The following is a 22976-nucleotide window of genomic DNA, read 5'->3' as shown; positions in this document are numbered from 1 at the left end:
TTCGAATGTTTTGATAGTGAGAAGAATATGACTTTAGACTAATTTCTCAAATTTGGTAGATATAATCTGTTTTTTTTTTTTAGTTCTTTTCTAATTTTGTTTTAGTTTTGTATTTCTGTTTAGAAGATCTGATAGCCATAAATTTCGTGACGTTGACGAATATTTACTTGTCTGTAATTTAATGGTGGATTTTTAGGTACCGTTAGTACCAAAATAAACTTTAGTTTAGTAATAATTTAAGTAATTTAGAACTGTAAGTGAAATTACTTTGTAATTAACTAAACAAAAATGAATACAATTGAAATGTCTAAACTATTCATAAGCACCTTTATTTATCGGTGTCATCACATCATCTTTGTGATATATTGTATAAGATTTTCTTTTGATAAAGATTCACTGTATACTGATATGCCTTTTTGCATTTATATACAAAATTAAAATTTCGTTTCACCACACGAACGTTAAGCATTTTTAAGTAAGCTAATTAAAGGAATAAATCGAATTTGTTTTTTTTTTTAAACATTCGAAGCAAATAAAGACGTGATTTAAAGTAAATATTTTTTTATTACAGATGTTGTTTTGCAATACATGTTAATGTTCAAAGGATTTAAAACATTAGATCTACTGATTGTGAACTCTTCATAATAAGCAGATGTTATTTACGTTCTTTAAATTATAGTGTTTTATTTCTTAGTTGAGGGTGTCAGGGAGGGTAATGACGGGCTCGGGGATGATCACGGGAGCGACGATGACGGGTTCGGGAACCTCAGCCTGGTCGACGACGATGACGGGGTCGGCGGCAACTTCGGGTTCGTCGACGACGATCACGGGAGTGGGGTCAACCTCGGGCACGATGACGGGAGAAGGCTCAACAGACACAAGGTTTTCAGAACCGGGCTTGACTTTGATGATGATCTGAACAAGAGGAGAGTTCACGGGTTCGATGATTGCGGGTCCGACGGAGATGTCCTCGTGCTCGCCTTCGACGATTGCGGGTCCAACGGAGATGTCCTCGTGCTCGCCTTCGACGATTGCGGGTCCAACGGAGATGTCCTCGTGCTCGCCTTCGACGATTGCGGGTCCAACGGAGATGTCCTCGTGCTCGCCTTCGACGATTGCGGGTCCGACAGAGATATCCTCGTGTTCGCCTCCAATGATTGCGGGTCCAACGGAGATGGATTCGTAATCACCTTCGACGATAGCAGGTCCGACGGAGATAGACTCGGTGTCAACAATGGCGGGTCCGACAGAGATGGGTTCGTATTCGATGACGGGAGCAGGTCCGGCGCCACCGGGCAGAACGAAGCGCGTGGGGCCGGCAACGGCCACGGCGAAGCAGGCAGCAGCAATCAGGAAAGTTTTCATTTTGTCTAAGAGAAAGGTAATTTGATTAATTTTTAATCACGAAATGCAGTATTTCCGATTTTTTACATCGTAATAAATACAATATTATATATTAAATTTAATTATGGAACTTTTCAAACAAATAATATAAATAAATTTGAATAAATACCATATTCATAAGATTAACATAAAAAAGCAAACAGTAATTAATCAATTAATTAAATGGTGTTACTTACTTATAGTATTGCGTTATGTGAAAACTATGCAAGTCTAATTAAAATTTGTCGTTTTATACTCAATTTTATCTTGGATTGGCATTGTAATCAAATTTTGCTAATTATCTATATCCTTCGAACTCGTATCGCATCAGCGTAATCCCCATAGTGATTCTCCCTGACATCTTAAACTAATAATTTATAGGATAGTTATATCAACAAAATTGGATTAAGTAATACAGATATTTTTATAAACCTTAATCAATAATTTAATTTTCGTGTACAATATTAGTCAGAAAGTATATTATTGAAAGTAAGCTTAAAACTCTCTGATTTTTCAATTTAAAACTTCTTATTTAGTTTGTGAATCTGCCATATCAATATTGACATCAAAATTTATTTTAATATTCTAAATGTAGACGAATAAGGTTGTTAGACACGTCTTTCAAGAAATCGGTGTGATATCGAGCAATGGAGGACATACATATGTAGTTGTAAATTTTGGAACTCTACAAGTAGCTACGTGGAATTACGTAACTTTTGATGTCTTAGAATTAATTTTATGCATCGATATTGCTTTATGTTAAACCTATGTTATGTGTCCAAAGTTGATCTCGAACTGTTTGATGTTTTTTTTTTAATTCTGTGTAAGTTTTATAATTTATATGTTGGATCTAGGGACATTTTAAAATACCTTTGGATGAAGAGTTAAAAGACTTATTCTTTAGGTTGATTTTTATTTATTTTTTATATTTTTTATGGAATAGGTTGGCGGACGAGCATATGGGCCACCTGATGGTATGTGGTCACCATCACCCATAGACAATGACGCTGAAAGAAATATTAACTACTACTTACATAGTCAATGCGCTACTAACCTTGGGAACTAAGATGCTATGTCCCTTGTGCCTGTAGTTACACTGGCTCACTCACCCTTCAAACCGGAACACAACAATACTGCGTACTGTTGTTTAGCGGTAGAATATCTGATGAGTGGGTGGCACCTAAACAGGCGGGCTTGCACAAAGCCCTACCACTAAGTACCACCAAGTTGATTTTTATCCGAAACATTTTAATATTTCTCGTGAATCAATCGGATTCACTTGGAAGGTTTATTTGCAAAAATAGTAAGGTTTCATTTAAATTGGTTGAAATATGACGATATTTGATAAAAAACATTAAAAACTATGAAAATAAGGATCCCAATTGAGCCTACGTGCTGATAAAAAAATGTCTTTCACAGTTTAATTATTTCCAGAGTCATTTATTGTAAATCGTGAGATTCTTTTGGTACGTAAGATCTTAATTAGATCTTTAAAACCATATAAAGATATATTCATTTTATTAGGATTTTCTTTTTTAAAAGGTTGCATGGTGACTGCAATTTTTTTGGAAATTATATACAAGTTTAGATGATGAATGATGGTACTATCAGAATCAGTTTTTTGACATAATTAAATTACGAAATTCAATCCAAAATTGTCGCTAATATACGAGAGACAGAACATCTAACACATGTCCAGGAGCCAATTCTACTGACTTATAACGGTTACAACACTATTGCTACTTATTATTCTGATCTAATTTCTGAAGCTCCTCACAAAAGTAAACCTCAGCTTAATCGTTATCGAAGGCAATTTATACCTCATTTTTCTAGAAATTAAGATTTACGGGCCAATTGCTACTCGATGATAAGTATTCTACCACCATAAAATGACCTCTCATAGACAAAGGCGCTGTAAGAATATTATATAAACTTTAATAATAGGTTAATCACAATGCATCACCAATTTTGGGAAGTCCCTTGTGCCTGAAATGACATTAACTTAATGATCCTTCAAATCTGAACAAAATATTACCGAGCCTTACTGTTTGGTTGGCTTATAAAATACGAACAAATATTTTGCTAGGCAGCACGGCATCTGGCCGAAACTAGTTCAACTAAAGCCGTTGTTGAGACTACTATGGAACTGAAGACTGGACCTCAGTGAGGCCACGAACGAGCAACAAATCTATAGTGACCGAATAATCCCTTTCTCAGTTTAGTTTGTTTTCGATTTACGTTCAAGAATAGAAAATGAAGCGATGAAAAATATGTTTCATTCATATTCACAATCATTTCGAAGAGTCAAAATGCTGTCATATATTAAACTTGCCACATTTTCGTTAACTGTATTATATAGAATGAAATTTTTTGATTAAAAATAAACATAGAGTTAGTCAACGTTTATTTTAATTTGCTTAAGTTTGATTGATTTTTATATAAGCTGCCGTAATCGCCAGAACGATAACAATTGATAATAATTAATAACTTAGTAGGAGTGGCAGAGTTACATAATCGTGTAGATTTTTGGAATACGACCTCCAAGATATTTAAAGATATGTTTGGAAGTTTACTGAGTGGGGCTTTGTGCAGGCTTGCTGGGTGACTATTAACCACCAATATATTCTTTCGCCGAACGGTGCTTAGTATTGATGTGTTCAGGTTTGAAGAGTAAGTGAGCGAGGTACTACGGGTACAAAGGTTATATAGTTTCCACGATTGGTGGCGCATTGGCAAAATAATGCTTAATATTTCATACAGCGCTAATATCTATGGGTGGTGGTGACCACTTATCATCAGATAACACATTTGCTCACGTTCGTACGTCAACAATTATACTCGCTTAAATAAGTTATTTGCAAGAAAAATATGTGGCAACTGAGATAACATGTAGCATTGAATATTTAAAACAAGTAAATATTCCAATATTTTACAAGAATATTTATTATTTGGAACAAAATGGCAAATAACTATGCGAATTTTAAATCTTAGCTTCAAACTTTAGCTATTGTTCCGCAGATTCATTTAGTTACAGTAAATTTTGGTCAGTAATTATGTTAAGTATAATAAATAAAGACTTGATTTACAGAAAATAACTTTTTATTACAGATGTTGTTTTGCAATACATGTTAATGTTGAAAAGATTTACAACATTAGGTCTACTGATTGTGAGCTCTTCATAATAAGCAGATGTTATTTACGTTCTTTGTGTCGTAGTGTTTTATATCTTAGTTGAGGGTGTCAGGGAGGGTAATGACAGGCTCGGGGATGATGACGGGAGCGACGATGACGGGTTCGGGAACCTCAGGCTGGTCGACGACGATGACGGGGTCGGCGGCAACTTCGGGTTCGTCGACGACGATCACGGGAGTGGGGTCAACCTCGGGCACGATGACGGGAGAAGGCTCAACAGACACAAGGTTTTCAGAACCGGGCTTGACTTTGATGATGATCTGAACAAGAGGAGAGTTCACGGGTTCGATGATTGCGGGTCCGACGGAGATGTCCTCGTGCTCGCCTTCGACGATTGCGGGTCCAACGGAGATGTCCTCGTGCTCGCCTTCGACGATTGCGGGTCCAACGGAGATGTCCTCGTGCTCGCCTTCGACGATTGCGGGTCCAACGGAGATGTCCTCGTGCTCGCCTTCGACGATTGCGGGTCCAACGGAGATGTCCTCGTGCTCGCCTTCGACGATTGCGGGTCCGACAGAGATATCCTCGTGTTCGCCTCCAATGATTGCGGGTCCAACGGAGATGGATTCGTAATCACCTTCGACGATAGCAGGTCCGACGGAGATAGACTCGGTGTCAACAATGGCGGGTCCGACAGAGATGGGTTCGTATTCGATGACGGGAGCAGGTCCGGCGCCACCGGGCAGAACGAAGCGCGTGGGGCCGGCAACGGCCACGGCGAAGCAGGCAGCAGCAATCAGGAAAGTTTTCATTTTGTCTACGAGAAAGGAAATTTGATTATTTTTTATCTCGAAATGCTGTTTTTGCGAGTATATATTTTCAAGTAGTAACGGATAAATTAAATTCTATTAAAGCCACCTTCTCAAATTAATTAATCTAATATTACATTTATTACATATTATAAAAAACTACATTGAAAAATTAGTTTTTCAATTAATAATAATTAGCAATGGTCTTACTTACTTATTGTATTGCGTTTTGTGAAAACTATGTAAGTTTAAGCAAAGTTTGTCGTTTTATACTCCATTTTATCTTGGATTGGCACTGTAATAAAATATTGATAATTATCTATATCCTCCGAGCACGTATCGCGTCATCGTAATCCCCGCACAAAGGCCGGAAATACGCGAATTAAAAACTAAATTTTTTATACTATCGACAACCAAATTTTCAAACTATATTTAATTATAGAAATGAAAATATTCGTTATGATATGCTTTTCATAAATTACAGCAATCTCTTGGATATTTTGTTTTTTAAAACGTTCATAGGTTTTTTCATATCATTGATCCAGTGGAAAACACCGTAGGACCTGTGTATGGGATACTCATGTTTGATACAATATGCATATTTCAATTTAAACTTACTAAATATATTTTCTACTCAATATGTTTGAATTGTAAAATAATATGAACATATGATAAAGAGTTCATTTTAGATTAAAACTTTAATAATATATCTGTATTGTATTATCACACAAAGCATATAGTCTCGGACAAGTATTAATACTTCATAATCACTTTTAAAAATATATTCAGATATCACTCTTGTTACCATTTCACGTGGAATTTTTTCATCAATAAGGTTCTAATTTTAATTATTATGTTTATTAACAACTTAATTTGTTACATTAATTACAATGGAATCACTTTTACTTACATAATTTTATTTTTATGGATTTTTATTTTTATGACCGAACGAAAGGGTCTTCCATAAGGAGAGGGGTTGGAACATATTCCACCACGCTGTTCTCACATGCCTTTGACGCGTTAGGTGTCGCTGTCTCGCGTGTCTAACCATTTGGCGCCTCTTGTGTAATAAGCATAATATTACACAATATGTTAATAATAGTATAACAGGTGCAAATGGGATAAATCAATTGATAATTAAATTTTGTGCTTAAAACTCCAGAATTATCGTGATAACATTTTTGTATCCAGTTTGTGATACCTACTTATAAGGCCCGTATCACAGGAAGTGACTCAAGTCGAGACTTTGATTTTCTAAAAATAGTTTTAGGTATAGATCAAAACTGAATCCTGTAGTTCTTAGTTTAAAATAGACTTACCATAAGTATAAAATTAATATATGTTGAAATTGTCTTTTTCAAAGGGAATTTCAAAGTGAAATGGAATGGTACTTCTTTTCTAGCTTGATTTATTTATAACCTTGTTATAAACTTCCCCAGAAAACCTGGATTCAAAAGTATTAATAATTTATTTACAACGGATTAGCCGAGCGGCAGAAATCATAGAATTTGCAATAAAAATGCTAAGTTTATGCGTCTATTTATATGATAGTCAAGCACAACAATAAGCAAAAAAAGTTTTTTACTATCCCTGACAAAATTGACATCCCACTTTAAATTTTCTAACGACCATTGCATAAGGATCTCGAGGGTATTCGTTCCCATATGCCTATATATGCATTAAGTTGACAATAAGCTTATCGTTGATCTGTTTTCAAGACTTATTTTAATGGCTTTTTCAAATCGATAATTGAGCTACGATGTTATATCAAATACGGTCGAATAATGAGAGTGCTCAGCTGAGTGCTGATTGATCTTAATTTAAAAGCCGTTCTAAATTAAAAGAAATGCTTTAATTTTCTTTTAAATCTACATTCACAACTGAGGAACGTTCTGTTATACGGGCGTTAGTATTCCTTCATTATACTCTTTTGAAATAATAGATTTTAGTTATTAAAATATATATTTATACTAGTACGCAAAAAAATCCAACGTCATGTCTGGCGATAATGGAAATTATCGGTTTATTTTGACGACGTGAACAGTAAATATAGCAGAAGATTAAACGCAATAAATAGTAGAGATAGCAAATGGTTAACAACCGTAAAAAACATTTGGTTGTGAAAACAGTCGAAATTCCATGTTCCATGTGTGTTGAAGGAGGATTCATACACATTACACGACGACAAGCTTTTATTTTATCTTCATAATGTATACAAGTAATTTTGGTTAATCATTGTCAAAAATACAAAATCACCAAGAAAGTAATATTTTCAAAATTTCAGAACAATCGGTGAATTTTGAAGTAACTATGAACCACACATATGGTTAGCGTAAATAGGGCGGTGCCACCGGTGCTCAGGCACAGGGCGTAGACTCTCGAGGGCGCAAGATTAGGCAGACTGGGCAGGACTATTGTTTTTCTGTTTTGCTCTTGTTAAGATTCCGCTGAGCCCCTAGTCCTCGACTCCAATACAAACGTACTTACATGCTAGTATCATTAAAAACATATATCGCGCTCATTTTTTTGGCAGCGCACGAGTGTATATGTGTTTAGTGTCTATCGTTAATGGGCAACGTATTTGCAGTAGTGAACCTGCGTTTAAGTTTTAGTGAATAATAAAATAGGCAAAGGGTCTGCTTAAATAGGGCGCAGTTATAGAAGCTCGCACAGGGCGTAGAAAAGGCTATTTACGGCACTGCACATATTTACATGTTAATGCATCAGGTATGGAAAGCAGCCCAATTATTGTTTATGAGATATCATTGTCAAGAAGTAAACCGTGACCGAGACAGGGCCAAGTCCATTCAGTGGTAGAGAGAAAAGCGTCGCCTTAAATTGTTTGTTAAATGTTTTTTGTCCTTATTCTCTTTCTTCGTCCATTCAGCATAGCAAATGTTGCTATCAATTCAAGTTAAATTAATTAAAAAATATATGAATCCAATAACCGTAAATACCACTCGAGTTTAGCGTTTCCTGTTTCAGGCGGATTACTCGGGAGCATTCTAGGTAAATCTGGCTGTTACCTTAATGTTATTGCAATTTCTCTAACTTCACAGGGACTAAATTATTTTTGTTTATAATTTCATGTTGTACACAATCAAAGGCTTTAGGTTAGTCACAGACGACGTTTAGGCATGATACAGATATTCATGATGAGTTCGTTCAAACATAGATAGTCGAGCGACTTGTTACAGATCCAAATTGTTATAAGTCCAATCTGTTTTACTCGTAGCAAATTTAAAATATTACACCCAGGAACCAATCCTTCTAAAATGTACTAAAACAAATTTACCCTAAATTATATGCTAGAAGTTTGTTATAATTATGTATATTAGGTTTAGCAAATAAAAAAAAGTGGTATACAATTATTGACTGTTAATTATTGCCCTTTGCTCGTATTAATCAGCTTTTTAAAAATAATCCAACAACTTTCTATTATTAAAACTGCTGATCGTATGAATACGTATTAATGTTTTCGAATTTCTTATCGTGTCATTGATACTCACCTTTTTGATTAATGAGCTGAGCAGAGGTTGAAGAGGAAATAACTGACTTACTTGTCGACATTGGAATTTTATCAAAAATATTTTCAAGAGCTGAAAATATTATCAGATCTTAATAAATTATTTTTATTAATCAAAACTTACAACTCTCGCCCAGTCATTGATTGAATTAAGCAATGTATAACATAATGCGTTAGGATTGTTATCAAAGATAAGTATGAGAGATTGTTGATAATATTATTTTTGATTGCTTTGGTACATCTTGCACTTAAAGCTACAAATATGTTATATTGTCTCAATCCAATTGTTCACAATAATCTGAGCGTAATCTAGTTTTACTGATTTTAGGATGAAAATCGTTTAAAATAATTAATTTAACAAAAATGAAATCGCAACAAAAATGAAATTCGTAATCAGATTACGTAGAAGCACGCTTAACATTACCAACGTTCTCTTCTAATAATTTCATTGTTTTATTTGATGATAATTTTGCGAGATTTTCTCGCTGGGTATATTTTCTGATTTCAAAAAAATATTTGTGTATTGTTTTTAAATCAAAATTAAGTCAATCAAAAATATTTAGTGATAAGCATGAACCTTGTTATTATTTTTGAAATTTAATCGATAAAGATCTGATTTATAAAATATAAATAAATGACAAAGAATCAGGTTCAATTTCATTATCAGTGAAACGTTTTTGAACTACAAAGAATTGAACTTGAGATATCTCGTATAACACAAGTCTAAATATTTTTTTACGAACATATAGGTAGTTTCGTTTAAATTTATGAGATTTATTTTGATTTTAATAGTTTTGTTTATATATAAACAGGTTTTTCAAAATTCATAAATTCGTCGTTTATATAAAATAAAATTTTATTTGAGCCGAAGTCGTATAATACGTGTTAATGATCAAACATTTTACAATTATTACTTAGATCTTCTGGTTGTGAATTTGTCGTAGGTTTTAACTCCTTAGTTGAGGATGTCAGGGAGGGTAATGACGGGCTCGGGGATGATAACGGGAGCGACGATGACGGGTTCGGGAGCCTCAGGCTGGTCGACGACGATGACGGGGTCGGCGGCAACTTCGGGTCCGTCGACGACGATCACGGGAGTGGGGTCAACCTCGGGCACGATGACGGGAGAAGGCTCAACAGACACAAGGTTTTCAGAGCCGGGCTTGACGTTGATGATGATCTGAACAAGAGGAGAGTTCACGGGTACGGCTTCTTCGACGATTGCGGGTCCGACGGAGATGTCCTCGTGTTCGCCTTCGACGATTGCGGGTCCGACGGAGATGTCCTCGTGTTCGCCTTCGACGATTGCGGGTCCGACGGAGATGTCCTCGTGTTCGCCTTCGACGATTGCGGGTCCAACGGAGATGTCTTCGTGTTCGCCTTCGACGATAGCAGGTCCGACGGAGATAGATTCGGTGTCAACAATGGCGGGTCCGACAGAGATGGGTTCGTATTGGTCGAGGTCGATGACGGGAGCGGGTCCAGCGGCACCGGGAACAACGAAGCGCGCGGGGCCGGCAACGGCCACGGCGAAGCAGGCAGCAGCAATCAGGAAGGTTTTCATATCTACAAGGGGATACATATTAAAATTAGATCAATTTATATAAAAAGTTATGGTTCCGTTAATCTTTATTAACGAGTAGTAAATATTGAATTAGTATAATACATATTAAATAATTTTATAAATTTTGACGTCTTAACAATTAATTAGTAATTATATATAATTGCTGTATTACTTACTTGTTGTATTGCGTTATGCGGAAACTATAGAAGCTTTCGCGTTTTATACTTATTTTTATCTCGTTTTGTTGCTGATGAGATATCGATAATAATCTTTATATACGTGAACATTTACAACATGCAGGGTAATCTCTTTCACAAAGACCTGGAAAAATACTAATCAAAACCTAAAAATAATTATTCTTTCAGATGCATATTTTATATCATTGTGTAACTAATTTTATAAATACGAAAGTTTAATAACTACGATACACTATACAATACCCTCTACATCAGAATAACAAAGAATACAACATCAAGACAAGAAATATATCATATAAGTATATTGGCATGCACAAAGCAAAATAGTTTAAGTCCTGTAGAAAGCGTGTTTAATTATACATGCATAAGTGCAATACCACTGATTGACTCAACAAGAGATCTCCGAAGTTACAGGATGATTGACTTTAATTTAAGCATATATTCTTTCGCAAAGTCGGCGCTCACCAAGCAAGAATTTTTGGTAATTACAACTGGAACTGAGAAGGCTAATAAATTTTACTGTAACAAAAATGGGACGCGTAGCAAGTTATACTGAGAGATATTTTTTTTTAAGTCGCAGATAGTCGGATTGGGTCTTCTGATGGTAAGTGGTCAAAAATCAAAATCAAAATAAACTTTATTCAAGTGGGCTTTTACAAGCACTTTTGAATCATCAATTAACAATTAAGTGAAGCTACCACCGGTTCGGAAAGTAGATTCTACCGAGAAGAACCGGCAAGAAACATAAAAACAAAATACATAGTAATGTCAAAGTCAAAGTCAAAAATGTCTGCTGAATTTTATTGTAGAAACGGATACCTTGCTCCAAGAAAGATCAATTGACTTTCCGGAGGCGGAGACTTGGCGTTACAAGCTTATCCTTACTCTTAGTGCATATACAATGATTATCACTGATTTTATCAAAGTGATCAATGTTACTGAGAATATACATAATATTGTTGTAAATATATTGCGACGCAACAGTGAGTATTTCTACTTTGTTAAAAACATCCCGAAGAGAGTCTCTAGCTCCAAGATTATAAATATACCGGATTGCTCTCTTTTGTAAAATAAAGACAGATTCAATATCTACAGCGTTACCCCAAAGTAATATGCCATATGACATAATATTGTGAAAATAACCAAAATAAACTAAAGGAGCGGTATCAATATCAGTTAGTTGTCTAACTTTTCTAACCGCGTATGCTGCGGAGCTGAGTCTTCCTGTTAGGGATGATAAATGGGGACTCCACTGAAGTCTGGAATCCAATTCTATTCCCAAGAACACCGTCGTATCGGCTACATCAAGCCGGCTTAAAGATATATTATAATCTTGCTTTCTAACATTGGGTAGGGTAAAAACTACACATTTTGTTTTTTGAGCATTCAAACCCAAATTATTTACTTTAAACCAATCGTATATCTGTGGTAATGCACCGTTCACATCGTCATAGTCAGTTTTTTTCCTGTCGACCCTAAAAATCAGTGAAGTATCGTCAGCAAACAATACTATATCACAAATACCTTTAAAATGGAAAGGAAGATCATTTATATATACTAGAAATAGAAAGGGACCCAAAATTGAACCTTGTGGAACATCCATTATCAACTTAGATCCAGAAGACTTTATTCAATTAATGAAAACTTGCTTAATTAAAGTCAATTTTCAGTTATAGATATAAGACAAAGTCGTCTACTTGGTCATTTTATTGGTAAATCGCCGTAAGTTAGAACCTCCTGATGGAACGTGGGGTTTTGAGCGCGCTCAACCAATTAGCTGACGTAGAGGTGTACATAGTAACATGCAAACTCTGTCTTGAAAAGAAGAATATGTAGTTGAATGCTTTGTTTACTTTTACGCCCAGATAAACTATCAAATGTGAGAACGCGTCAAAAAATAGTAGAGTAGTGTGACGTTTGTAGAGTGTCACACCGAGATAATAAAGTTGCCTCGTTTGGACTAATCTAAAGTTGAATGTTAGCTAATATAACCCAGTCGGGTTCGGCAAAAAAGTATATTCTTCTCTTTCTTTCTTTATTTATACATCACATGTCATTAATGACTGAAATAATAAAGACCATTGTTTATTTTATTTTGGCCATATCAGATAATTGTACGGACAATAAATATTTACGTTTATTTGACGTGTTATTTATTACAGCTAATACGTTCACTGATAAATTTAAATTGTAATAAGTTTCATTTAAACACTTAAAACTAAAACAACAACAAATTAATCCATTTAAAAATCTGTATCGTTCTACATAAGCTTTTTTGATCGAAGAAACGACTGCCGATGGGTCCGAGTACTCGAGTGTCGCCTATAGACCGGAAGATGCAGCTTGGGTAGGCCTCCACAAGGTGGTCTGACGAAGTGGTGAAGGTCGCAAGAAGCCGATGGTTACGGGCTGCACAAGACTGGTCGTTGTGGCGATCTTTGGGGGAGCACTAACTCCTGCAGTTGACGTCCTATGGTTGATAATGAAGATGATGATTAGCTTATGATTAATTAAATCCGTGTAACCGAGCGCATAATCCGCCCCACACATCGCAGATGTGGGAGGCCCAAGTGTACCGCTGCTTTCTTTTATCACCAGTCTATTAACTCAGATACCAGTTACCGCTAACTCAATATCCATCCTACCGCTGAACATTGTATGGTTTGAAGGTATTTAGTAACGCCTGTGTAACTACAAGCAAAAGGTTTAAGTTCTCATCGTTGAGAGCGCATTGGAGATTTAAGGGATATTAACAATTTCTTATAGTCAACGTATGTACATTGGCGGCGAGGACTATTATCATCAGGCCCTACTTTGTCTAGAATATAAATATAAGCATGTTACAATTATTGGAATAGTCTAGTATCACTGATTTTAATAAATTATAGTAAAAGTTGGGTACTATTTTGGATTAATATGGATTTTGATTACATATTCGACGAACAATACGAGCTGCGTTGTTATTAATCCAACCTATTGTTCTGTCTTGTATATTATTAGTAGGTATGTCAAATCTCTTACTGACCGGTTAGACAGCGGCACAATTTATGTATAAGAAAAAAAAAAAAAGTAAACAAAATTAAAGTAAATTATTTCGAAAAACTCCAATACTAAATGAACTAACGTATAATATTTGACGATAATTATTTAAAAGAGGTCACAATTTGGGTCCAATCTTATATGAGTGACTGCAAGTGGTGATGCAGTTTACAATGAAATAAAATAAAAACACAATCTGTCATAGGTTTTGAAATTCAAATCATAACAAATCTTTTGAATAAATACTAAGTTTCGCGAGAAACCCACTATTTTTCGGTACGAATAGGTAACACCACGTACCTATTCGTACCGAAAAATAGTGGGTTATTATGTTGTTTTTATTGATTATATTGGAAGTTTCTTTTATTTTTGCCAAAGTTTAATAACTTATTATGACAAATTATTGGTTGCAATGACATTTCAGAATGCTTAACTTATTGGTAGGGCCTTGTGAAATTCTGTCTAGGTAGGTAGCAGTCACTCATCAGATATATTACCGCTAAACAGTAGTACTTCGTTCAGTTGTGCTCCAGTTTGTTGGGTGCGTAATTTCCGACGCTGGTGACCATGTAAGGAATGGTTAATATTTCTTAAAGTACCAATATCTATGGGAAGTGTTAACCATTTACCATTTATTCTATCATAGTTTTAACTTTAATGTTGGATTCAAGATTGTTAGGATAAATATAAAGTATTTGGTAATGTATTTATTAAACTAAATATTTTTTTCAAACGTGTAGGCAATGTTCCTTTAGTTTATATTAAAATAAGTGTTATGACAATTTATTTTGATTTTCAAAAGTTTTGTCGATTTTTTCAAAACTGATAAAGACGCCATTTATAAAAAATGAAATTTTATTTGAGTTGCATAATACTTGTTAATGGTCAAAACATTTTACAATTATTACATAGATCTTCTGATTGTCGTAGGGTTTAACTTCTTAGTTGAGGATGTCAGGGAGGGTAATGACGGGCTCCGGGATGATGACGGGAGCGACAATGACGGGTTCGGGAGCCTCAGGCTGGTCGACGACGATGACGGGGTCGGCGGCAACTTCGGGTTCGTCGACGACAATCACGGGAGTGGGGTCAACCTCGGGCACGATGACGGGAGAAGGCTCAACAGATACAAGGTTTTCAGAGCCGGGCTTGACGTTGATGATGATCTGAACAAGAGGAGAGTTCACGGCTTCTTCGACGATTGCGGGTCCGACGGAGATGTCCTCGTGTTCGCCTTCGACGATTGCAGGTCCGACGGAGATGTCCTCGTGTTCGCCTTCGACGATTGCGGGTCCAACAGAGATATCTTCGTGTTCGCCTTCAACGATTGCGGGTCCAACTGAGATGTCTTCGTGTTCGCCTTCGACGATAGCGGGTCCAACGGAGATAGATTCGGTGTCAACAATGGCGGGTCCGACTGAGATGGGTTCGTATTGGTCGAGGTCGATGACGGGAGTAGGTCCAGCGACTCCGGGTAGGACGAAGCGCGTGGGGCCGGCAACGGCCACAGCGAAGCAGGCAGCAGCAATTAGGAAGGTTTTCATATCTACAAACGAATGTTAAAATTAGATCAATTTATTATATATAACTTTTTATTATGTTTCTCTTTGTCAATTTAACAGTGAATAAATTTATTTTATATGAAATATTAACACTAAATTAGCAACTGATGTTATACTCACTTGTTTTTTGCGTTATGCGAAAAGTATAGAAGCTTTAGGGTTTTATACTTATTTTTATCTGTGATTGTCGGCGTTAAGATATCGATAATTATTATAATATACTACCTACATGCTCCTATCACATTCAGCATAATCCCTTTCAAGAAGACGGAAGTTATGAATTCCTGAAAAATGTCACAATATTTAAGAATATTTTGTTTAATTTAAATTTAAAGCCAATATAGTGATAAAAATGTTTTGAATGCGATGGAATTTGTGACTTGACATAGTAAAAATAGTAATATATTTTATTCATCTGTATTTATTTTTCGATTGTTCTTACGTACCTACATATATATGTATAAATAATAGGAATAAAATCATTGTATATACAATACATACAATATACAACGATATATCATTGTACCTGACGATAACTGCACTAATTATCGTATAGCTGTTTTTTAATGCATAATTGAACTTCTTTTATTTATTAAAATGTTCAAAGCCAGTATTGATTCTCTATAATTATGGTTATACAATAGGGAGACCATAATTTTGATCATAAGATTGTAAAGAAAATGAACTATCGCCCTGATCCAATCCTTCGTTGTGTTACTAATCAACTGATTGTCACACAGGAACTAATTACTAAGAAAATCAATTTCATAAATTGTTTTTTTTTTATGAATGAGAGATTTTATGTTTCGAGAATTATAGTTTACAAAAAAAACGTTACATACATAACTCATTCACTAATTTTTCAGCTTTTTTAACCTATTGAACAAGATGTCGAAAATAATTATCAAAATCGGTCTTTAATTGAAGAAAATATTGCGGATACATTCGAAAATAATTACGAATAATATTTTTAACCAGCTGACATTGATCTAAGGGGTAATCAATCAAATTAAGAAGCATACATGACATACCCGAGGTACTAAGTGCTCTGTATTGTGTGGCGAATTATTTAAATAGTAATTATCAGATTTTCATGACATTTTTCAAAATCAAAGAAAGTATTCTTGTGAAATTATCTGTAGATTAATTTTTCATGTTTTTCTTTCGCTGTATCTAAACGGATATATTTACAAACTAAAAAAAAATGTTAACTATCCTTTGTAACACAGTGTTTCGTCGTAACCGATGATTGCGGGTTTAAATCCAGGCAAGCACCACTGAATATTCATGTGCTTAATTTGTGTTAATAATTCATCTCGTGCTCGGCGATGAAGGGACATCGTGAGGAAACTTGCATGCCACACACGCCTCTACATCTGTATTCCACCAACCCAATTTGTAAAAACGTGGGGAAATATGTTCCAAACCTCCTCAACAAAGGGCGAGGAGGCCTTAGCCCAACATTGAAAAAATAACAGGCTGTTACTCTTATATAATGTTATAAAATTAATTAGTCATTAAATATATATATAACAGATAAGCAGTAGTGGGGGCTAGTTCACGCATGTACACTTTCAAGTAAATTACAGTATCCGAATGATAAGTGGAAATCGAAGAGATCGAGATGCATCGACCGACGGACCAATCGCGTGCAGCTTTGGTCCATCCCTTTAAAGAGACCTAAGGATGAAATACTGTCAAAGTTGTGCTCATGACTCATGACGTTTAATATACAAACGTTTTTTGGCCGTTCCTAAATGCATTATCCCAAAATTGTATTGTAGTACTTGCGCAATCGGGTAACAGTAGTAACAATTTATGTATATTTGTCCCTTGATTTAATAGCGAGCACAACACAGTTACCAGAATAGGTATATTTTTACCAATATACATTACCTGATCATACATGTAATACTCATTCAAAAAAAGAATACAAAATAAATAATAAATAAATAAATAAATATGAGACAACATCACATACATTACTCTGATCCCAATGTAAGTAGCTAAAGCACTTGTGTTATGGAAATCAGAAGTAACGACGGTACCACAAACACCCAGACCCAAGACAACATAGAAAACTAATGGTAATCTACATCGACTCGGCCGGGAATCGAACCCGGGACCTCGGAGTGGTGTACCCATGAAATCCGGTGTACACACCACTCGACCATGGAGGTCGTCAATGAATTGAAAATGTAAATGTTTCGACATCAATAAACCGGCTGTAAAATATTATTATTTAAAACAACTTATCTTGTTGTAAATCAACTGATAAACTTCCGTAGAGCATCAATAAAATAAATACACGTATTCTATATTGCTGTCATTAAATAATTTATTAAACACAACGCCGCGACTGAATTCTTGTATATAATAATGATAACATATCAATCAAATTTAGGTATAGCAATTGTTGTAATCTATTCGCTATAAACAGATCATCCTTGCCAGTCTAATAAATTAATAAAAACTATTATTCTATTGATATCTAAGCACTATCTTGTTTTATTATCCATTTAAGCAATAAATAGTTTCCAACTACTACTATCTTAATTTAAATAGTTTGCAAAAAATGTTGAACACCTATTTGCCAATCTATACATATAAAAAAATTGACGTGTCTGTTTGTTATATTAGAATAACAGCTTTTTACTAAATTCATATGTATTTACACTCAACAATTGTACATACAACATAACATTTTTTGTCTATCTGTCTATTTGTTCTGGTTAATCTCTGAAACGACAGGACCGACTTTCACTGGCAGAATGCTGATATAATATTTTTTTTAGCTTTAGTTTGTAAATTTTTGTAACCTAAGTTTTTCTTCTTCTGCTTTCTAAAGTTATTACTTCTTTGTTAAACTCAAACGCGAGCACAGCTAGTTATAAATGAACTAGCTCCCCGACTCACATTAATGAATGGAGGGCTGCTGCAGAGGTCTCCTCTTGATTTGATCTATTCTACCAATGCCATCTGGTGGACACACTTTTTTCAGGTTTTCTCAACATGTCGCGGCTTGTTTTTTGTCCTTCAATATGATTACATTTTAGCTTATGTGTGTATATTAACCCACAGGTTTGATGTATTCTGTTCAGTAAATAGTAACATTAAGAAAAGAGGTTTCATATTGTAAGCTGTAACTACGGTTTTATTTTAAGGCTGAATATTCCTATGCATATTTGCTGATAATTTTTCGTTTACTCCGCGATGCAATAATATATCAGATATGCATATACATAACAGTACTAGATTACGAACCTTTTTAATGAATCAGTGGTTATCGTTTCACACCGTACTTGAACTCTATTAATATATTATATTCTCAGTAATTAGAAACACATAAAATAAATGAAATAAATAATAAGAAAATAAATTGGATTTTTTTTATAGATATTATTGATGTAAATTATTTATTTATGGTGCTGGTAACATTCAATTTCAAGCTATAAATCATCAATCATCCGTAATTTACTGAAGATATCAAAATACTATTTTTAGAATTTATGAACATCCGGCTTTTTTACATAATGCACAAAAAAGATAAAAAATAAGAGCGTGAGCTTTTTCGATAGTTTAAACTTGCTTTACCTTTTTAATTTTTTTTTAGTTTATTAATAAAGTTCTTGTCATAAAAGTTGCCTGTAAGATCGATGCGACAAGAAAATCTCTGCATCTGATAAGTGCGTGCTATAAAACTTTTAGATAAATAATATTTTACCCGTTTTAATTTTCAGTAATAAAGAATAAAGTAATAAGAATGCACTTGATGTATACAATGACTCATTAATTAAATATCGCAAAAAAAATAAAAAGATACTTAAACTACCCTAAACAAATATTAATAGTTGTTCAGATTTTTGTATCGTATAGTTTTATCGTTTGTTATTGTATATGAAGTTTTTTCGTTTTTTTTTTAATTAAGTAAGGTCTCCGTTATTTAAGGTGATTGTTCTTTTTCCCTATATTTTTTTCTCTTTATTGTTTTATATTATATTTACATTTTACATAGTCTAACTGATTTTAAGTAGGTATTTTAAGCACATAGCCTATAAGTTTTTAAATAAGCATGCAGTGTTTATCTATAATTAGTTGTACAATTGAGTTTGATATTTTGTTTATTTTAATTGTATCTATAGTAAGTTTTATATAGTAACAACTTTTGATAAACCTAAATAAATAAACGCGTTCTATGCACCATCAACCATGGGAACTAAAATCCTTATAATTATAGTCCAGAAGAAAAGAGCATAGCAGCATTGAAATATTTACGTTGATTTTAAAAATGCAAAAAATAAATAAAACAATATTGTGTTAATGTCGGCAACTTTGCAAACTCGCTTGTAAGTATTTTTAGTGGAAATGCCTGAGATTATAAAACAGAAGTCAATTGGAACAAAATAAAATCTAAAGTAGACTTAACTTTTAACCGAGGACAATGTAGACTAAAATGACAGTTTCTTATGAATTAATTTTAATATTTATTTTACAATTATTCTAATTTGGTAAAATATTGACTGACGTAGATATTAGGCTTAAGCTTTATAGGTGAGGATAATATCTAGCATCAAATCATATACAAACTGTTACCGAGTAAGCAACTTACCTAAGCTTTCATAGAGTGCCATAAAATAAATTTATGTTTCTCATTTCTCATATTCTTTGGAAGAAACGTATACGTACAGTGAACGCGATTTTTTGCTGACTCATTGTGCAACTATCAATTGTTGTACACAAAACGCACCGGTGCAATGCTGATACTGAATATACTAGAGAATGTCTTACAACTTTCACAGTTTTTCAGTCGTTAGACAATACAACCCGCTTTATCTGCGTTTTAAATATGTAACATATTCAAAAAAATTCATTAGAATGACGTGCTCCAAAAGGCCATACTGGTCTATAATAAAAATGCACGATGTATAAATTAAGGTACTTAATTGAATAAGCATCAATGCTGTACTTAAAATCGCTTCGATAATAGGCCATTATATTTCGTAAAAAGTAAAGGATTAAAAACGTTTATTGTGGGTTATCCCTAAAACATATACCACTGCAGACTTTTTTGAAGATCTTTTTAAGGTGTACAATACTGTAGTACTTTATTTTGATTTATCACGTAGAAACAACAACAAACAATCGTAAAAGTAAATAAGTAAGTAACAGCCTATAAATTTCCCACTGCTGGGCTAAGGCCTCCTCTCCCATTAAGGAGAGGGTTTGGAACATATTCCACTACGCTGTCCCAATGCGGGTTTTTGGAATGCACATGTGGCAAAATTTCAATGAAATTTGACACATGCAGGTTTCCTCACGATGTTTTTTAGTGATGCTTGCCTGGGTTTGAACCCGAACTCATCGGTTAAGATGCACGCGTCTCAGCTCAAGAATCGTTGTTACTCTTTTTTATGCCATGATATGCCTATATGCCATGCCAATATGACGACTTGGTGAAATTCTTTGCGAAATTGCCAAGTCATGGTCTAGTAGTGTGACTGCGCATATATAATTTTATGGCGTCTTTCGTAGGTACTTCCGTTTTTAATCGGAGCTATAAATTTGAATCATGAAACAGTTTCGAAGATCATATAGATAACTTCTATTTACAGAGATAATAATTTGTATATAAATTACATTCTAAGCATATTATTCATCATATTCCTGTAAACGAATTTAAGAACTACACGTGAGTATATTAAAAAATTGTTGCGATTTTTAAATATATTAAGTTTTTATTACAATAGTTTAACTGAAATAATTTTACTTTATACAGATTACCAAGATGAAATTCCTCATATTCTTCGGACTCTTAGCTGCTGTGGCTACAGCTGAAAATGCCAGAGCTGACCCTCGCATTTTCAACATTATCGGCGGCATCCTGAATCTCCTGAACCCAAAACCCGCTGACAAGCCCACTGTTGTCGACAGCCCCTCTGTAGTAGAGGCCCCTCTTCAGCCCATCATCATCGGACCCGCAATCGTTAACCCAGAATATGAACCTATTTCTGTCGGACCAGCCATCGTCGACTATGAACAGATTTCCGTTGGGCCCGCCATCGTAAACCCTGGACCTGAAGGTATTGCTGTTGGACCCGTCATCGTAAACCCAGGTTTTGAGGATATTGCTGTTGGACCCGCAATCGTAAACCCCGGTCTTGAGGATATCGCAGTTGGACCCGTCATCGTTAACCCAGGTCTTGAGGACATTGCCGTTGGACCCGCCATCGTCGATGAAACCGTTGTCCCCACTCCCGTGCCCGCTCCCATTGTCCCCGGCCCCGTCCCCGCTCCCGTCCCCTCCCCCGTGTTCCCAATCACCTCCCCTCTTGTGCAAGTCATCGTCAACGTTGAGTCCAACGGCGCTGGCAACCCCGTGTCCGTCGAGGGTCTCGAGCCCACTCCCGTGATCGTTGCTCCTGCCCCCGTGCCTGAGCCCGAACCAGTGATCGTCGTTGACCAGCCTACAATCCCTGAGCCCGTCATCATTGCTCCCGTGCCCATCCCCGAGCCCGAACCAGTGATCGTCGTTGACAAGCCTACAGTTACTGAGCCCGTTATCGTGGCTCCCATTGTCCCTGAACCCGTCGTTCTCCTGCCTGACATCCTCAACTAAATAATTGTGTAAAAATAACCTACAATTTCCTTCGACATAAATATCTGAAGTAATACGAAACTTTATTTAGTTAAGAATTACTATTTGATATTTACTTATTCTTAATTTAATAACAATACAATGTACATACAAATACCAACGCAATAAAAAACTGAATACTGAATAAAACTTTCTTTTATTGGTCTATAATAATTTAGTTTTATTTTTATTTTAATAAAAACAGTAAATTGATTTAACTTGCATTTGAAACATTAACAATAATATTTGATTTATTAACGAAAATATGAAATGTTTTATACTAAGATTTACACATTGTTTGAATTCAATTATTTTTGAGTATGTTGAAATATTTAGGCTTCTAAGCAGTTAGTTCGTTCGTTAGTTCAAGTCAAAGTCAAAAACCTTTATTCAAAATAGAAGTGTTTACACTTTCTTATTGATTGTCGATAATCTACCACCAGTTCGGAATATAATACCTCAGACCTGAGAAGAACCGGCCAAAGAAACTCAGCGGGATTTTTTTTTCTTTATAATGTCAATTTCCAATTTACAGTAATAAACATATTCTTGTTATTTGACACAGCCTAGAGGCGATCGTCTCATTCCCAAGGTGTTCAGTCAACTAGAAAGTCATTAGTGCTGTAATATCCTTTAGCACACAAACGCTCTTTAACGATTCTTTTGAATTTTATAATTGAATATTGTTGAACGTTTTCTGGGATCCTGTTGTAAAAACGTATACATTGGCCCAAAAAAGAGTTACTAACCCTGTGTAATGGGGTACTAGGCGTAAAAAGTTTATTCTTGTTCCTAGTATTAATGGAATGTACGTCACAATTTTTGGGAAAATCATTTATGTTTTTGCGTACATACATAACATTATCAAAAACAAATTGAGAAGCGACATTCATTATTTCAATTTCTTTAAATTTACATCTTAACGAATCTTTTGGGCCCAGGTTATAAATTGCACGAGTAGCCCTCATCAAGCATGTATTAAAAATAATAAAATATATTTTTTGAAATTTTAATACCAATCTTAATAATAATGAGTAAGCATATTAAAGATTAATATTAAGACCAACTAAATAATTTAGCTTTACTAATATTTTCAATTAATCGTTCAATATTTTTATACTCGAAAACTA

At 34.8% G+C, this 22976-nt stretch overlaps 3 protein-coding genes and 1 long non-coding RNA gene across 5 annotated transcripts; 2 read left to right on the top strand and 2 right to left on the bottom strand.

The window, feature by feature from the left end:
• Positions 1–544: 544 nt before the first annotated feature.
• Positions 545–1680, bottom strand: LOC124537321. Its single transcript, XM_047114136.1, has 2 exons — positions 1581–1680; positions 545–1370 (listed from the first exon to the last, which is right to left on the bottom strand). The coding sequence occupies exon 2, from the start codon at positions 1363–1365 to the stop codon at positions 691–693; it is 675 nt and encodes a 224-aa protein (XP_046970092.1). The 5' UTR covers positions 1366–1370; positions 1581–1680; the 3' UTR covers positions 545–690.
• Positions 901–15061, top strand: LOC124537322. The gene is made up of 2 exons (XR_006966919.1): positions 901–953; positions 14900–15061. It is a non-coding gene; the product is annotated as an uncharacterized LOC124537322 (long non-coding RNA).
• On the bottom strand, positions 4465–15232 carry LOC124537318 (cytadherence high molecular weight protein 1-like). Of its 2 annotated transcripts, none has more exons than XM_047114134.1 (3): positions 14871–15232; positions 10091–10216; positions 4465–4928 (listed from the first exon to the last, which is right to left on the bottom strand). In XM_047114134.1, the coding sequence occupies exons 1-3, from the start codon at positions 15192–15194 to the stop codon at positions 4611–4613; spliced, it is 768 nt and encodes a 255-aa protein (XP_046970090.1). In that variant the 5' UTR covers positions 15195–15232; the 3' UTR covers positions 4465–4610. The 2 variants fall into 2 exon arrangements, with proteins under 2 accessions (XP_046970090.1, XP_046970091.1); XM_047114135.1 differs by lacking the exon at positions 4465–4928 and adding an exon at positions 9689–10062 and having other exon boundaries at positions 10105–10216.
• Positions 15233–20811: 5579 nt separating this feature from the next.
• On the top strand, positions 20812–21944 carry LOC124537342 (calphotin-like). Its single transcript, XM_047114167.1, has 2 exons — positions 20812–20901; positions 20989–21944. The coding sequence occupies exon 2, from the start codon at positions 20998–21000 to the stop codon at positions 21826–21828; it is 831 nt and encodes a 276-aa protein (XP_046970123.1). The 5' UTR covers positions 20812–20901; positions 20989–20997; the 3' UTR covers positions 21829–21944.
• Positions 21945–22976: the final 1032 nt, after the last annotated feature.

The sequence above is a fragment of the Vanessa cardui genome, chromosome 18 (assembly GCF_905220365.1).
Source record: "Vanessa cardui chromosome 18, ilVanCard2.1, whole genome shotgun sequence".
NCBI lineage: Eukaryota > Metazoa > Arthropoda > Insecta > Lepidoptera > Nymphalidae > Vanessa > Vanessa cardui.
This window is presented reverse-complemented; position numbering and strand designations above follow the sequence as displayed.

Excerpts from the sequence above, each read along its gene's own strand:
- LOC124537321 (XM_047114136.1), bottom strand. The coding sequence starts at position 1,365 with ATGAAAACTTTCCTGATTGCTGCTGCCTGCTTCGCCGTGGCCGTTGCC.
- LOC124537318 (XM_047114134.1), bottom strand. The coding sequence starts at position 15,194 with ATGAAAACCTTCCTAATTGCTGCTGCCTGCTTCGCTGTGGCCGTTGCC. Across the intron at positions 10,217-14,870 it reads TCGAAGGCGAACACGAGGAC|ATCTCCGTTGGACCCGCAAT; the intron begins ATCTCCGTCGGA and ends GAACACGAAGAC. Across the intron at positions 4,929-10,090 it reads TCGAAGGCGAACACGAGGAC|ATCTCCGTTGGACCCGCAAT; the intron begins ATCTCCGTCGGA and ends GAGCACGAGGAC.
- LOC124537342 (XM_047114167.1), top strand. The coding sequence starts at position 20,998 with ATGAAATTCCTCATATTCTTCGGACTCTTAGCTGCTGTGGCTACAGCT.